The 17213-nt window shown below is 36.0% G+C and overlaps 1 protein-coding gene across 1 annotated transcript in view; it reads right to left on the bottom strand.

Annotated features, from left to right (window-relative positions):
- LOC101605580 (cadherin-10) overlaps positions 1 to 17213 on the bottom strand; it is a 183533-nt gene that overhangs the window by 27916 nt on the left and 138404 nt on the right. Inside the window, exons 3-5 of the mRNA XM_045132161.1 lie at positions 12856 to 13150; positions 10748 to 10867; positions 9599 to 9766 (exon numbers count right to left, since the gene is read on the bottom strand). Coding sequence (XP_044988096.1) covers positions 9599 to 9766; positions 10748 to 10867; positions 12856 to 13150 — 583 coding nt within the window. The remainder of the gene's footprint in view (positions 1 to 9598; positions 9767 to 10747; positions 10868 to 12855; positions 13151 to 17213) is intronic.

Genomic DNA, 17213 nt, shown 5'->3' with positions numbered 1-17213 from the left:
AGGCATCTATTTTGATAACATTTCTTTGAAATTTTCTGCAAGTATATTGGTATCAATACAGAGAATACTAATGAGTAGAAACATAAAAGGAACATAAAATTGGAGGAGGTTAAGATAAGCCTTAGATGCATTATTCATAAATATATTAATACAATGAACTTACTATGAAGTCTCTTTATAGTGTGATTCACATTAAATTCTAAGAGTATTAAAAAACTCATAGCCTAAATATAGTTGCATACCAAGCTTTTATCCATATTTCTATATCAATACCTGCCTAGGGGTATTGCTCAATTTTATTTTAGAAGATGCCACAAAAGAGTGTGACTTTGAATCCTGTAATGCAAAATGCTAATACAGTTTTCTAAGGCAAATTTTCCACTGGAGTGACTGAGGCATTCTAAAGAAGTTTATCTATATGATTTGTACACGTAGATTTTGTATGATTTTGGCTAATTATAACATTTTATCCCACAGCTTCTGTCACCCTATACACTTCAGCTAATTTCTGACATGGGTGTTCATTTAAATATCAATTTATGCACCTGCTGAAATTCATGTATTTCACTAGCCATTAGGTATTTACTCTACACTAGCTTCTAAAATTATCTTGATAAAAATAAGAAAATCAGCACAAGTTGAGCTTTCTTTCCTTTCCTCTACTTTCTCTATCTCCCCCTCCTTTCTTCCCCCCCCCCCCCCGCCTTTTTTCACCTCTCTTCCAAAATAATACTTTCGTGTAGAAGGCTACTAGTTATCTTGTCATTGCTATATTTACCTTTTATCTCTCAAATCCAATATCTGTGAATCATCTACTTGGATCTCCTCTTCCCCTCAGCATCACCTCAGACTCATCAATGCTTGCACTTTCCAAGAAATGTATGCCATTGTTACCATAAAAATTTCCTCAAACTAAAAAACAAACAAGCAAACAAAAAAACCAAAACAACAACAACAAAAAAAAAACCTGTGTCTGAAACAAATTTTGAAATCTATCCTGGAAAACATATATATGATTTTGTCTTCATACCTGTTCCTCTCCATGAATCTAACACAACCTACACCACCATATTATTTTTTCATAATATCGACTGGTACTACGAGGTCCAGTCATGCCAAGTTAGAACCCTAAAACTGAAAAACACCCTTATTTGTTGTGATGTCATTGTAGCAGGCAGCTTCAGGTTTGCTGAGATAAACTTCCAGACAAGGCACAGTTATGGAGGAAGGGATTTATTGAAGCTTACAGATCCAGGGGAAGTTCCATAATGGTATAAGAAGCTGGCCTGTCTTGACAGGTCCAAGAAGAAAGAGAGAGAGAGAGAGAGAGAGAGAGAGAGAGAGAGAGAGAGAGAGAGAGAGAGAGAGAGAGAGGGAGAGAGAGGGAGGGGGGGGGGAGGGAGAGAGAGAGAGAGAGAAAGGAGCAGGAGCCAAAAGCCACACAGCACACTTCAGGAACTTCTGCTAGGCACTTTGCATATCTATATCTTTACCTTGGAATCTCAAAGCAACCACCACACCTTAAGATCTGCCCAGTGAGAGTTCCTCCAGCCAGGTGGCTGCATATGCAAACTGCAAGGGAATAAACACTAATATATTGGGGGCCATCTATTCAAACTACCACAGTCATTCTAGACCAAATATGCATCAATATATCTTGCATTTCTTGCTGGATTTATGTTAGGAATTTCAACTAATATCATCTTCTATTATCCCCTTGTATCTGAAAAGAATACTTTGTAATATAGATTCTAATGGACAATTAGCATTTATCTTATTTCATTAACCTCTACTTAAGAATCTGCACATGTTCTTTCACGCAGGTTTAGGTGTGGCTAAAATTATTTACTTTTATGTATACAAACACTACATATCAAAAAGCAGAAAGATGGCTGGAGAAATGGCTAAGCAGTTAAGGCACTTGTCTGCAAAACATAACAACCTGGCCTCAACTCCCCAGTAACCATGTAAAGCCAGATGAACAACATGATGTAGGTTTCTAGAGTTAGTTTACAGTGGCTAGAGGCTCTGGCACCCCCATTCTCACTGTCCGTCTTTCTTCTATCCTTCCCTACTTGCAAATAAATAAATAAATATCTTCTTTTGAAAAAGTAGCAAGAAAACAGTGAGGGAGTGTTTGGAGCAGAAACTATTAAAGAAATAAGCATCTGTGTATGCTTATGCACACATATGAGAGGATAGAAGGGGGGAGGCAGAGAAAAAGAGGGACAGAGAAGGACGGAGAAAAAGAGAGAGGAGGGCTGGAGAGATGGCTTAGTGGTTAAGCGCTTGCCTGTGAAGCCTAAGGACCCCGGTTCAAGGCTCGGTTCCCCAGGTCCCACGTTAGCCAGATGCACAAGGGGGCGCATGCGTCTGGAGTTCGTTTGCAGAGGCTGGAAGCCCTGGCGCGCCCATTCTCTCTCTCCCTCTATCTGTCTTTCTCTCAATGTCTGTCGCTCTCAAATAAATAAATAAATAATGAACAAAAAAAAAAAAATTTAAAAAAAATAAAAAAAAAAGAGAGAGGAGATTGTTTGAATACACTATCAGAGGGCAAATTGTTACTGGATGTATCCTATATCTTATTTTCTAATTTAGGGTTATAATAATTTGTTAAAATTTCCTAACACAAATCTTGTTGCATAGTAAGATTTTAAAAATTATTTATGAAATAAACAAATGAAGTAGAACTGTTGCTTTTATTTTTTTTTAATTTTATTATTTGCAAGGAGAGAGAGAGAGCCAGGGCCTCTATAGGCTGCAAATAAACTCCAGATGCATGCACCCCCTTGTGCATCTGGCTTACATGGGTACTGCGGAATCATCAAACCTGGGTCCTTTGACTTCACAGGCAAACACCTTAACTGCTAAGCCATTTCTCCATCCCCTGAATTGTTGCCTTTTAATGCTTACAATATATAGGCACTGGGACAAAGAGGAAAATTGCAACAAATATTAAAGGATTTTTTTGTGTTCATAGTAAAAAATATACTGAATGTGGTCAATGCAAATTAGAAAAAATAAAAACAAGTGGCATATATATTCCATATAAAACTGGGAAGAAAATAGAAGACATATTGAATTTAATTTCTTTATTTCTCATGTTGAAGCATCTTCCTTGGGACACACCTGCCAGTTGCTCAAGCTAAAAAAGCTTGATAACTTTAAAATATGCAGATCAGCCTGGGGCTCACATTACCTTGTCATCCCCAGTAGAGGAGAGGTTGACTCTATTTACAAAGTGAAAATCAGCATTTATTAAATCAAATCTCTCTTGTCCTAGGCGGGGATTGTGTTGGTCTCACAGCTCACAAGTCTGCGTGCTTCAAATCCCTATGTTTACTCTGTGGACTCTCCTTGAAAGACCTTGTCTCGTGCAAACTTACTTATCTGCCCAAGCAATCTGTGGAACTCGGGGACAATGTCAGTGTTCTTCCTCTCCAAGTAACACAAAAGCACCAACACCAAAACATGATTTGCTGGTTTTATATGAAAATTTATGGACATTTTAACAACCCAGAATGCTCTGTATGAGACTGACCCCATGCATCATCAAAGTCGTGAAGTCTTGGATTTAACACAAGGTGGGATAAAAAAAAGTGTAAAAATTATTATTTTTTCATATATCAATTGTTTTGGTGTACTGTTTAGAAGCATAGAATTTAAAGCCAAATTTCATAGGCCTTCCACCTGCAACTTAAAAGCAAAATGAATAATTGAAAGATGTGACAATGTTTTACAGAATCCAGTGTATGACACATTAAAGGGCTGGTTAATTATGGCATCTGCTCATATTGATGTTGTACATTATAAATGAAATTTACAGTACTTAGTACATGCTACAGTAATGCATAGTACTATTTTTTATATTTTATTTTTATTTATTAAATTGAGAGATAGAGAGAGAGAGAGAAAATGGGTGCACCAGGGCCTCCAGCCACTGCAAACGAACTCCACATGCATGTGCCACCTTGTGCATCTGTTTTACGTGGGTCCTGGGGAGTCAAACTTGGATCCTTTGGCTTTGCAGGCAAGTGCCTTAACCGGTAAGCCATCTCTCCAGCCCCTATACCCAGTACTATTATTTTATACTGCTATTCTTTTTTAATTTGAGAAAATAAAACATTGAAAACTAGTTTCCTAAATAATAGTTTAAGGTCAGTCAATAATATTCAAACAGAACAAGCACACAAGCAATTCGTGAGGGTTATACCTGGCTTAGGTTTGAATGACACTAGAATGAGAATTGGCTTATTATCTTTACGTATAATGTGAAGGATGTGTGTGTGTGTGTGTGTGTGTGTGTGTGTGTGTGTGTGTGTGTGTGTGTGTATTTGAAAGACTTCAGGAATAAGAGGTTTGATATGTTAATTTCAGCACCCAAAGATCTTCTGTCATTGATGGGTGATCTAAATTAAAGCCACTATAAATGAGACATTTTACATTATCTTTCAAACCTAAACTAACAATAAAATGGTGAAAAAAAAACCCGATTTTATTACTGTTCTCAATAATTTGCAGGAAAATGGAGCAGAGTGCAAGTAATTCCCTCTGTGGTTAGATATAAACATTTACATGATAAACATCAAACTCTCATGAATTTGATATGGTATTCCCAAAACAAAGTAATTTCTCAATCATACAGTGAGAGATCTTTTGTGTAAAATTCATAGACTGCCTTATAAAATCCTAAGCTGGTATTGCATCCATATATATGCTATTGGACTTGGCAATGTAATATGTGTGCAAAGTGTCTCTGTCATCCAGTTCTGAGTAAACATGAGCCTGGTTGTGTGACGGCTGACCCTCCTAGGACCCAGTATCCATCTTTAAATAGAGTGAGAATCATCTGTTCCATTTTGTTTCTGTCTCTATGGTCCCTGTAAAAATGGAGAGTGGTGGTCTTTTTGAATTATTTGGCAGCTTTCACAGTCTGCTGTGAGACAGCTCGTACTTTTCATCTCAGTCTGAGATGCTGTTTCCTTTTTCTTCTGGAACCCTGTGGCTGCCCTGACACATACAGTTCCTTTCAAAATAGGAGAGCTGGGCTCTAGGCACTAAACAGTTGGGTTGAAACCTGAACACCTGCCAATTGCTAGGTAAACTTATTCTTTAGGACTGAATTTTGCATTCTGATGCCCATTTAAGTGGACGAGAGAAGCATAGCACCCAGCCTTGCTGGTGGCGTTAAAGTGAGGATGCTATACTGGCACAAGAACCGCCTGCCTTGCGCAGAGTTCAGTCCCTACTTACTGATTCTGGACTTACTGAGCATTGTAACACTTTACAAATATGTGCATTTCATGTATAAAGTCATTGTCATTGCTCCATATGATTTTATCTGCCTCCTACAGATATAAGGATTTTACCATTTAATGTAAACCTTCCTTGAAATTTAAGATTTTAGGGAAAGAATGAAGGACATGAGATAAACAGACCTAACATGCTCAAATGTGAATGACAAGTTGAAGGATGCAGGTGTGGATGTCCAACAGTTTTGTAACTTTAGCACAGTGAGGCACAACTTAACATTCAAGGGCCATTGAGTGCTTTCTCACTTGTAGGAGAAAAAAAGAAACAACAAAAAAAATCTGCCCTGCTGGCCTCACTGATGGTAGGATGAATTGCTACAAGAGCCATCTGCACGGGCTATTGCTGTTCTCATGGTTAAGAAGCTTTTTAGGCTTCAGGTTTTTGAATTCCATCTCCAATTTACACAAAAGAATCGCAGTTTGGCATCAGAACATAGAAAAAAACTTAAAATAGGAGCATGTGACATAACTCACTACATGAAAAAAAAGGGGGGGGAAACATTTCTGTGCACTGAGAATCTGTTTTGTGTTACAGTGTCTACTGAAGATACCTACATGACATCATGAGAAGTAACTAATATATGTGATGGAACTGAGGCCTGGAGAAGTTACAATGCCCAATTTCGGACATTTTTAGTTTCTGAAGTTATTCAAGAATTCATAAAGTAATAGTTCTGCATACACGAATTTGTAATTTCCTGTGAAAAGTTCTTCATATACTAAAACTAAAATTCTCAACCTGGAAACTCTTGCAAAGGTCACCCAGCAACTCCTCATCATTTGAACTGAGCATGCCCAGAGGCTTCCTTACTCCCTCCACTGGAGGCTGGCAGTTTCCACCAATTAACCCCAGCGAAGAGGTCTTGACACATCATCAATGGAATTATCACTAAGTCAGAGCACTGTGATAAAACCTCAGAATAAAATAAATGACAAACAAGACTCCTCCCCTCTAAATGACAAAGACTTTTGTGCAGCCTCTTGAGAAACACTGACTCGGGGTCAGTCAACCAGGAAGTTTAAACTCTGACCTTGCTTTTATAATTAATAATGACAGAACAGGACTATCACAAACCAACATATATATATATATATATATATATATATATATATATATATATATATATATATATATATATATATGTAATCTATTTAGTCCATGCTTCAAACATGAAATTATGTAGGTTTACTCTATCATTCCGTGAAGTATACACCATCTACTAGAGTCACTGGTGACAGTGAAAAACAAAGAGGTCAGTTAAGTAACCAGGTAAATTAGATCACTGAGACTTGTGTTGGGTCCCCTTCTGAGCTATCCAACACAGAAACCATGATGCAAGCCTCTAACTCTCGAGAAGCCACCTGGAAATGCAGTTAATCTAACATGAGATTTAATGAAAGCCAAACATACCTGATGTAAGACTCAGACTGAAGATAATTTAAACTATTTAAGTAGGTTTTTCATTGTTTACTTTAAAAAAATTAATATTTAATTAAATATGTATATTTAAATAGTCTTATTAATAGTTAATATGCCTGACAGAAAATTTAAGTGTCCTCCTAAGTCACAAAGTTCAGCTTACATGATATTTCTATCAGGCAATATTAACTCTCTGTTTCTTTTTTGTATTAAGTATCTCAACCATCATCATCATCATCACCACCATCATCCCAGGTCTACATAAGTTAGTCGTGAAGTTTCAGTAACATGCTAAATATGAAAACACTCATGAAGAGAACTTCCTCTAAGCAACAGATGTCTAATATAATGATTTTAGACCCTAAAACTGGGTTGCCAAGGGCTGAAAAGATGGCATAGCATTCTAGGCATTTGCCTGTGCACCCTAAGGATCCAGGTGCAATTCTCCAGTATGCACATAAGCCAGGTGCAGAAGGCACCATATGCATCCGGAGTTCATTTTCAGTGGCTGGAGACCCTGGATCACCCATCCTATCAGCCTCTTTCTCTTCCTCTCGCTTTCAAATAAACAAATAAATAAAATATTTTAAAAAATAGGTGTGGAGAGATTGCTCAGTGGTTAAGGTGTTTGCCTACAAAGCCTAACGACCAGAGTTTGATTCCCCAGTACCCACTTAAAGCCAGATGCATAAAGTAGCACATGCATATGGAGTCCATTTGATGCAGCTATAGGCCCTCTCACACCCATTCTCTGTCTCTCTCCTGTCTCTTTCTCTGCATGTAAATAACTAAATTAATTAAATAAAACAGTAGGTTGCCAAATACTAGATGACTTATGTTGTGCTGACTGAGTATTCCCTATAGTCAGTTGGGATTTCAAATATTCATAACATAGAATAAAAGTTAGGAAATAATCTGTACATTAGTTTTCATCTATAATTTCAAGTAACAAGATGAGATATAGGTTAAAAATTCTTGAAATCTATTGTGTCATAAATCTAGAGTTAGATATTGATGCCACCACATTTCTATCACTATTAACAATTTGACACTGGTGTTTTTAACCCTAGATCATTTGCTGAATGGAGATCATAACCCTGATGTCATGAGTTGTATTAATGAGTTCTAATAATGAATTGTATTAAACTGTGTCCCCATTTTTATTTTTACATATGGCTACCATTAGCTTTCTTTTCCTTGTCAAATGACACAGATAACTTGAACTTGAAAGATGATTATTTTAAATATATATATATATATATATATATATATATATATATATATATATATATATATATATATATACACACACATACATACATACATACGGGTGTCTTTGTTCATGTGTTAAAGGGCAGATAAACAGCAGGACTACTTGACATGGACACATCTAAAATTAATTTGTTGTATATACACAGGTACAGTTCGCTCAAAATTTTATAATTATTACACATACACAATTCTAAGCAAATTAATCCACATCATGCCCCACTAATAAGCAGATTTAGACTGAAGACAAGTAAAGTATTGTTAAAATTAGAGGACACAGGACTGGAGAGATGGCTCAGCAGTTCAGTTTGTTTCCTGCACAAGCTGGAGTGCTTAAAGAGGCCTGAGCGTACCTGAGTTTACATCTCTAGACCCAGGTAGAAGAGCTGAGCATGGCTAGTCATGCCTGTTATCCCAGTTTCACAGGGGGGTAGGAACTCACGAGAGCCTCTCTAGTTCTGGAATCAGTAAAATGAGCCTCTGGGTCAAATACAAGACAGAGCAGAGAAGCTACCTTCCACTCCAGCCACTGCAGGCAAAAGACCCTCATGTCACTGAGGAGGCAAGAGTGTGAGACAACACAGGGGCACGCCTACGTGCATACCTCACACATTCCACGCCCACACACACCCAGACACAACTACACACACAAACAAACAAGATAAATTCAGTAATACAGTGAAAGACTAAAAGTCACTCTGAGTAGTGGTCTTTGGCACCAGACAGTTACAATCTCTGACAGTTTACATTTTACTTTATCATAAAGATATTTAAGCCAATTAAAAATTAAAGTTGGTAATCAATGTCAAAGGTAATGTTCTGGAATTAATGAAAATTAAGATCAGAGGTGATGCAAGCATGTTTCTATGGCTGACTCCTGAAATCCTCTTTGTTCTATTGTAACATGCAGAATCACTTAATGCAGAAGGAACTTGGTTGGCTCTTAGCTGTGTGCAGAAACTCAATGCCATCCTATGTAATATACATGAATTCTACAAAGCTGAGGTAAGGAAAAAGGTTGTATACATGAACAACTGGTCAGGAGTTAATGGTACTTAACCAATTCTTATTATCCCACTTTAGGAATCAGCATGGTGAAACTTCAAAATATATCTCGGTGTGAACCAGGGGTGTAAAATGTTCCAGGATGGCTGAGCTAACACACAGTAATAGAAAATGGAAGTCACGTGAACTATAAGGCTCTACAATGTAGCCCTTTTTGGTAGAACCTTTATAATTCGTTAAATTAGATGTTTTATTAAATTTCACCTTCAAATTAGGACCCGCTTTATTAAATTGCAAACATAGATGTTCTTTTTCATGATGAATTTCAACTATTTTTAAATAAAATATTTCTTTTTGCTGAATTAAGCAGATTACAGAGGCAAGGTGCCCATATGAAGGTGTTTTAGCATCATGGCTCCCATTTCTCTATGAAATGTCACTGTGAAGATTTGGCTGTTTAGCAGTGAGAACACTCGCATGCATGCCTCCTGTCTCTCACTTTGCATTTAAAGTTACAATGCTCACAATATCTTTTTTTTTTTTTTTTCCCACCAAATCCTTTGCTATGAAAACACCATGGAAGGGCACTTACTCTGAGGGAAGCGAGGCGGGTTGTCATTCACATCTGTCAACGTGATGTTCACTGTGGTGGTTCCTGATAAGCCTCCCATCTGACCACCCATATCTTTGGCTTGGATGACCACCTGGTATTGTTCTCTGTTTTCTCTGTTCATGTTTGGCAAAGCTGTCCTGATGATACCTTGGAGAAAATTCGACCATTGGATTGTCAATTTTTATTTGAATATGCTTAGCTCACATGTATGATTTTCAGTGATTTTAAAAGAACATTAGGGCTGTATGGATTGCTTAGCGGTTAAGGTTCTTGCTGGAAAAGCCTAAGGATCCAGGTTCAAATCCCCAAACTAGATGCACAAGGTAGCACATGCGTCTGGAGTTTGTTTGCAGTGCCTGGAGGCCCTAGTGCCCCTTCTTTGCTCTCTATCCCTCTTTATCTATCTCTCAAATAGATAAATAACACATTTTAAGTGATCATTCTATATGAATACATATATATCCATTTATGCATGCACTATGATTTATTTTGTTTTAAATCTATATAAGCAAATCCATATATATTTTAAATTTTATGTTGTTTGCTATTTAATGACACCGTACTGCTGTGGAGCATGACCTGTATATATAAACTAAAACATTATATTTCCATTAGCTAGTTTAATTAATTTTGCTTTGAGTTTTGTAAAAAATAGTCACATTTCTAAGGGTTATGGTTCAGTTTTTTTCAATTCTTTCTTTTTGTGTATGTATGTGCTGTGTTTGCATGTATGCATGTGTTCATAAGTATGTAGGCATATGTGTCAGTGTTTGACGTGTGTGTGTGTGAGAGACAGAGACAGAGAGACAGAGAGAGAGAGAGAGAGAGAGAGAGAGAGAGAGAGAGAGAGAGAGAGAGAGAGAATTTGACTTTGGCTGTCTTCCTCTATCATTCACCATTTTATTTATTGTGAGAGGACATCTTACTGGAACCCAGAGCTTTCCTATTGGCTAGTCCATCTAGCCAGCTTGCCCAAGTGTTTCCTTACTTCTGCCTTCCAAGTACTGGGAATACAAAAGTGCTTCTGATGCCAAATATTCTGGATTGGTTTTTGTTCTCCTAGGACCTTAATACTTGCAACACCATGCAGATTTGTATAGCGGCAGATACTGAAGTGATAGTCCTGACCTGTTTCAGGCTCCACCGAGAAGTAGGGCTGCCCTTGAAGGATGCTGTAAATGACTCGGGCACTGTTCCCGTAGGAAGGGTCATCCGCGTCGGTAGCTGCAACTTGTACCACAGAAGTTCCTGAAAATTCCAAACCCAGCTTAGTTCAGCACAGCACCAGGAGGAGTGGAAAAAGCACTGGTTTTCATGACTTGGGGCTTCAAAAAATGACCACTTTATTAAGAAACTGTGATTTGTAAAAACATTATATTAGCTAACCGGTGTGTTCAAATGCATGAAATAAATAATCATGCTACAATAATCCAAAATATCATAAAGCTACCTCAAAAAAAAATACAAAATAATCATAAACTTGCCCACATTAAAAACGTGGAAGTTTGAAATTTCAATTCCTTTTCACATGGTAGTCTTGTTTTATATAAAGGGCACATCTAAATCACAAAGGGCTCAGCATGTTCCTTTTCCCATTTCTGTACTAATTAACTCTAAAAATAATTAACATTTGCTCTAGAATACAATTTTATAAGTAGATTGAATTCCAAATTTAGAAACAATCCAAGATAATGGCATGTTCTATGAGCTCCTAAAATCAGTCTAGTGAAGTTCATGGCATTTGTAAGGGCTTTATAACAGGTAACTGCCAAAAGTCCTTGGGATTTACAAAATAAATATTAACTAACAAACCCATATGATTGAGAAATGTGGAGGTTAAAGAGATGCTACTAAAACTATAATTAACAAAAAACACAATAGAATAGTTCTATCAGCTTAAATAAATCCATATACATTTTAGAAGTTTGTATATTCTAGTGTACCCAAAGAGACTTCTCTGTAAAAATTTAATATTTCCTGATGTATTTCATTTACTTCAAATATGTAATTAATAAAAAATTAAAGTAAATTTTAATAAATGCATCTATTTACATTGAAAAATTTGATTTTCTTGAAAAGCATAGTTCTACTTCCAATGTTCCGCAGTTCTATACTCTAAATGTGTAATTCTACATCATTATGTGATTAATGATGACTTAGTGAGGGGTTTATATCAGTATGAGATTTGTTACTGAACATTTTCTTATGTAAAGATTATAATGCAAAGATGTCTCAATATTTAGTCTGGGAAAAGGAAGCTAGTCATTTCATTCATTTAAGACTTACATAAAATCTAGAAAATTTCTTCTGTTAAAAACTGTGGGACCAACATGGTTGTATACCCATTGTGTATACAACTAATAAAAGAAAATGTGACCAGTGTGCCAGAGCAACACTGCCTTCTATCCCAGGTAGTGTTCATGTGTCCCCAGCCTTCCAGTGCGCAGATCAACACTGCATTCTATCCCAGGTTTTGTTCATGTGCCACTAGCCTTCGAATATAAAGGAGTGACACTTCATTTGGCTGTTGTTCAGGGGTTCTAAGCTTTCTAGTACATATTACCAACACTTTATTCTATGATAAGTGTTTTCCATGTGCCTCAGGCCTTCTATGTCAGCAGCCTCTCCATTGGAGGTGCCAAATCTTTTGAGATGTAAAATATCGTTAAAATATTAATTTTCTGAACATTTTTATTAAAGTCCCTAAACAATATTACATAAATATTGACAATATTTTATTGTCCTATGTATTGTAAGCAACTTAGAGATTAATTAATATGCATGGCAATTATTTATGGGACATATGTAAATGCTATACCATTTTTCACACAAATTAAGCATTTAAGAATTCCAGTATCTGTGAGGGGACCCTTATGAATAGCTAGAAACACATTTATAATATATATAATGTAAGGATTGTACACAACTATCATAAAAATCCATGTGCCAAAAATATATCTTTCCAATTTCTTTTTTGTTTTGTTTTTTACTGAGGTTCAGTGGTTATTTTCCTGATTTTTGAAGCTTACCTATATGTACAGTGAATATTTGAAAATCTATGGGAAATGTAAAACACATTAATCTCCCTTCTTACTCTTTGCTTATGATGTAATATCCATTGTATATTATGTCTAATAGAAATCACAATACAGGAAGAATTTGTTCAGATTATTATTATTATTATATATATTATTATATTATTTCAATGTTTACATAAATTTTGTAAACACACTCACCTACAACGGACATCTCAGGAACACTGGCAGTGTAAATTTCTTCGGGAAATGTTGGCTCATTGTCATTGATATCGTGGATTTTGATCACAAATTCAGACTCTGGTTCTACTGGCCTCAGAGTTCTTCTGTTAATAGCTTGAGCACGCAGAGTATAAAAGGCTTTTTCCTCCCTGTCAATTCTTCGTGTGGCATGAATATCACCTGTTTTTTCGTCAATAATAAAAAGTGTGCCAGCTCCATCTCCAGATAAAATATATTTGAGTGATCCATCTCCTTTATCTTGGTCTGAATGAAGCTAGGGGAAATAAAAATGATTATGTTACTGATAATGTCTAAAGGTGCATAATGCTGAAAGAATTCAATGAAGGGCCTTCAAATCCTATCACTGAATAATGAGGCTCAGTAATAATCCTAGCTCTAGAAATGAGAGTTGAGTAACTCTGATCACACACATTTGTACACCAGCAAGAAGGTTTTATGTACCATTTTGATAACATAATAAATTCTAAATAGAAAAAAATAACAAAGTTAAGATAAGCTCTCTTTTGCCTTGATATATAAAAATTTTCATGAGGAAATAAATCTTTACAAATGCAACAGCATTGATGAAAATATTGAATGCTCCCTCCCATAATTAAAAATGTATTTTATTCTTATATTATATAATAAATTCAGTTTCAATAAATTTATTAGTTATTATATTTCTTTTTTTTATATAATTTTATTTATTTGAGAGTGACAGACACAGAGAGAAAGACAGATAAGAGGGAGATAGAGAATGGGCGCGCCAGGGCTTCCAGCCTCTGCAAACGAACTCCAGACACGTGCGCCCCCTTGTGTATCTGGCTAACGTGGGACCTGGGGAACCGAGCCTCGAACCGGGGTCCTTAGGCTTCACAGGCAAGCGCTTAACCGCTAAGCCATCTCTCCAGCCCAGTTATTATATTTCTATCTGACATAGTACTATCTGATAGACATCAAACCTATTAGATATTAGTAATATCTGTTAGATATCAAACATACATGAGATAAAGCTACTATTTTAGAAATGATACATTTCAGGCTGGAGAGATGGCTTAGAGGTTAAGGAGTCTGCCTGCAAAGCCAAAGGACCCAGATTCAATTCCCCAGGACCCATGAAAGCCAGATGCACAAGGTGACACATATGTCTGGAGTTCATTTGCAGTGGCTGAGGGCCCTGACATGCATTCTCTCTCTCTCTCTCTCCCTCTCTCTCTCTCTCTCTCTCTTTCTCTCATTTTGTCTCAAACAAATAAAACTTTAAAAGGGCTGGAGAGATGGCTTAGCGGTTAAGCGCTTGCCTGTGAAGCCTAAGGACTCCGGTTCGAGGCTCAGTTCCCCAGGTCCCACGTTAGCCAGATGCACAAGGGGGCGCACGCGTCTGAAGTTCGTTTGCAGAGGCTGGAAGCCCTGGCGCACCCATTCTCTCTCTCTCCCTCTATCTGTATTTCTCTCTGTGTCTGTCGCTCTCAAATAAAAAAAAAAAAAAAATTAAAAAAAACTTTAAAAAGGAAATGCCACTCTTCATGTTTTGGTTCCTATAAAATATGACTACAATGAAAATATTTGTAGATCACAGTACAAAGGTACAGAAATGTCTATGTAACTCACATTAACAAATAATAAACAATAAATAAATAAACTATAAAATAAAATGTGTTTTAATCCTGAACCTTACCAAATCTATCTTCCCATAATCCGTAAAGGAAAGAAAGTGCCTAGTGGTCCTGTTCCTGGCCTGTTTCCTCTGACAGTATCACACAGAACCTTTAGATTTTGTTCATCACCCTGAAAAGTTATGTGTTCTCTCACGTGGACACTTAAGCTCAGGATAGATGTTCTTGCTGTTTGAGAGTGGAACCAGTAGTCCACGTCTCGTGGACAGAACCTATCACTACTGTATTTCATTGTTTCCCATAAAGCCAGTTAAACTTAAGGATGCCTCAGAAAGTGAGTTGAACTGCGGGAGGTTGAAAAGAGACCCATCTAGGACAAAGTATCAAACTCTGGGTAGTTAAAAAAATAGTGCAGTGTTCCATGTTCCTTGCATATATATTGGCTATGGACATAAGCTACAGATGGGTACATGCTGTGGATTTCTTAACTTATAGTGAGGACCTGGACCACAATTAGCACAGAAGTTATTCATGGGAAACCAATTACATATTCTTTAGTTTTGCCAGTACACCAGTACACACGGTGTACATTAGAATTGTTGTTTTGTTATTTGTGAGAAAATAATACTTTTAAATTTTTCAGTAGTTATATGACAATATAAGCAAAAATAAGTCCCTTTCATAATTCCTACAAAGTATCTGTTATAATTTAGACAGAGCAACAAATGTTTTATTATTTTTTGTTGGCCAGAAAGGCTTTATTCTCATCATCAACACCACTGCCAGATATGAAAAGACAAAGACTTACATCTTTAAAACATTCAGAATACTTTTACATTGGAAAATGAAAAGGATTTCCCAATGACCCCTTTGGCCTTTAACTGTGTTCTTGAGTTATCTCAAACATGAACTGAAGGAACTATTATCACCTTAAGAGCCTTGTTTTATTCTTTAACAGTAAAAACTGTAGATATAAGGGGGAAGATTAGGGAAATGGTTTTCAATTACATAAATATTGAATGAAATTAGTAACTAATAAAAAGTTAGATACTTATATAAATTTGATTTGTTTTCCTCTGCCATTTTTGTTATTAACTATTAGATATTAGTAGATTAAATTTTATCATATAATTTAATAAAATAAACAGATTTAATTGATTATTACCCATTTCAAGCAGAATTTTGGCCTTTAATTAAATGCTATTTCATTCTTTATGAGAACTTATGTTAATGAGTCTAAATGCTAAAATATGTTTAACTGTATATCAAAATATGCAAATCTTATATACTCTATATTGTTAGTTTCTGCTAGGTTTACAGAAGTAGTTCACTGTTATAGTGGTTGATGCTAATTAGCATTTATCCATGACATACATTTTCACATTTGAGAATGGCAATTCACTTTATTAGATATATCTAAAATGAATATCTATATTAGAAGCAAAGAAAGAAATTAAGAAGAAAATGTTTTTATTGCACTTTAGCTATTTAGAAATAGCAAAGAGTGGTAAACTGAAGAAATACATACATTTAAAACAAAAAAAAAAGTTCTCAGAAGTCACATAAGATCATTTAGTCACACTATAGATAAATAATAGTAATTGAAAATGCACCGTCACTGGAAAATTTTCTAATTACATGCATGGACAATTTTCAGGTGGAAGATATAAGCACTGCTTATGTCTTACTTTGTCTAGAATCAAAACAATTCTATAAAATATCATCAATCCTCAATGCAGTTAGTGACATGGTTAACAGGAGACAGCTCTGATATTATTGCTGATTTACTGAGTAAATTTAGTTGAGGAATATTTGCTTATTCTCACAATAATCTGGTAGCTCTATAAGTAAAAAAAAAAAAAAATGCAACTTAGTTCAATCAGAATACTTGTAGTAGTCATGCAATGGACGTTTACAGACTAGCTCCTTTCTAGCCCTTGGTAATGAGAGTGCACTTGTTAAACATGCAAAAGCCAAAAGTGAAGTAAAGGTAGAGTTTTGAATCTGAACAAAATTTACAGGTTAGAAACTGTACACCTGAGAGCTCTGGATGAATCGAGAGCCCGGGTCTGGATGCAGCAACGCAGAAGGCGGGGCGAGGATGACTAAAACAAGTGTTGTTGCCCTAATCAGTTTGACAGGTAAAAAGACAATTTCTTCATACCATTACACAGTGAGATTTTAATTTTTAAGCTCAATTTTGGAACATAAATCACAGTGGGATTCTTACCTTCACTTAGGCTAGAGAGTTAAAATTTAATTTTATAATTGGACCACATACAGAGGGAGTTTCTGTTGGATTAGAAGACTGATCATGGTAACAGAGAATCAAAGGGATAAGGTCTATCAGTGGGATTAGTTTAAGAGACAGAAAACGAAAGGTTGTCTACCTTGTCCAACAGAAATATGATTAAGAAAAGCAGACACCTATGTATAGGTAATTTTTCATGTTAAGAGGTTTTCTTATAATATTTATTTTTTTTCTACCAATCAGTCTTATATTAGTGATAAATTACATTTTAAAGTGTGTTCCCAATAGATGAAAAAGCTAATCATAACTGAATGCTAATACTAGCGTTAGGGGATTACACACAATCATCACCAGGGCCTTGATATGAGTTTTATGGGAATGATATGGGAATGAAAGAATATTCTTCAAAAACATTTGAAGAAAATGATAAGAACTGCAACACATACTTGCAATACTGATGTGTTGATTCA

This window comes from Jaculus jaculus, chromosome 13 (assembly GCF_020740685.1).
Source record: "Jaculus jaculus isolate mJacJac1 chromosome 13, mJacJac1.mat.Y.cur, whole genome shotgun sequence".
Classification (NCBI taxonomy): domain Eukaryota; kingdom Metazoa; phylum Chordata; class Mammalia; order Rodentia; family Dipodidae; genus Jaculus; species Jaculus jaculus.
This window is presented reverse-complemented; position numbering and strand designations above follow the sequence as displayed.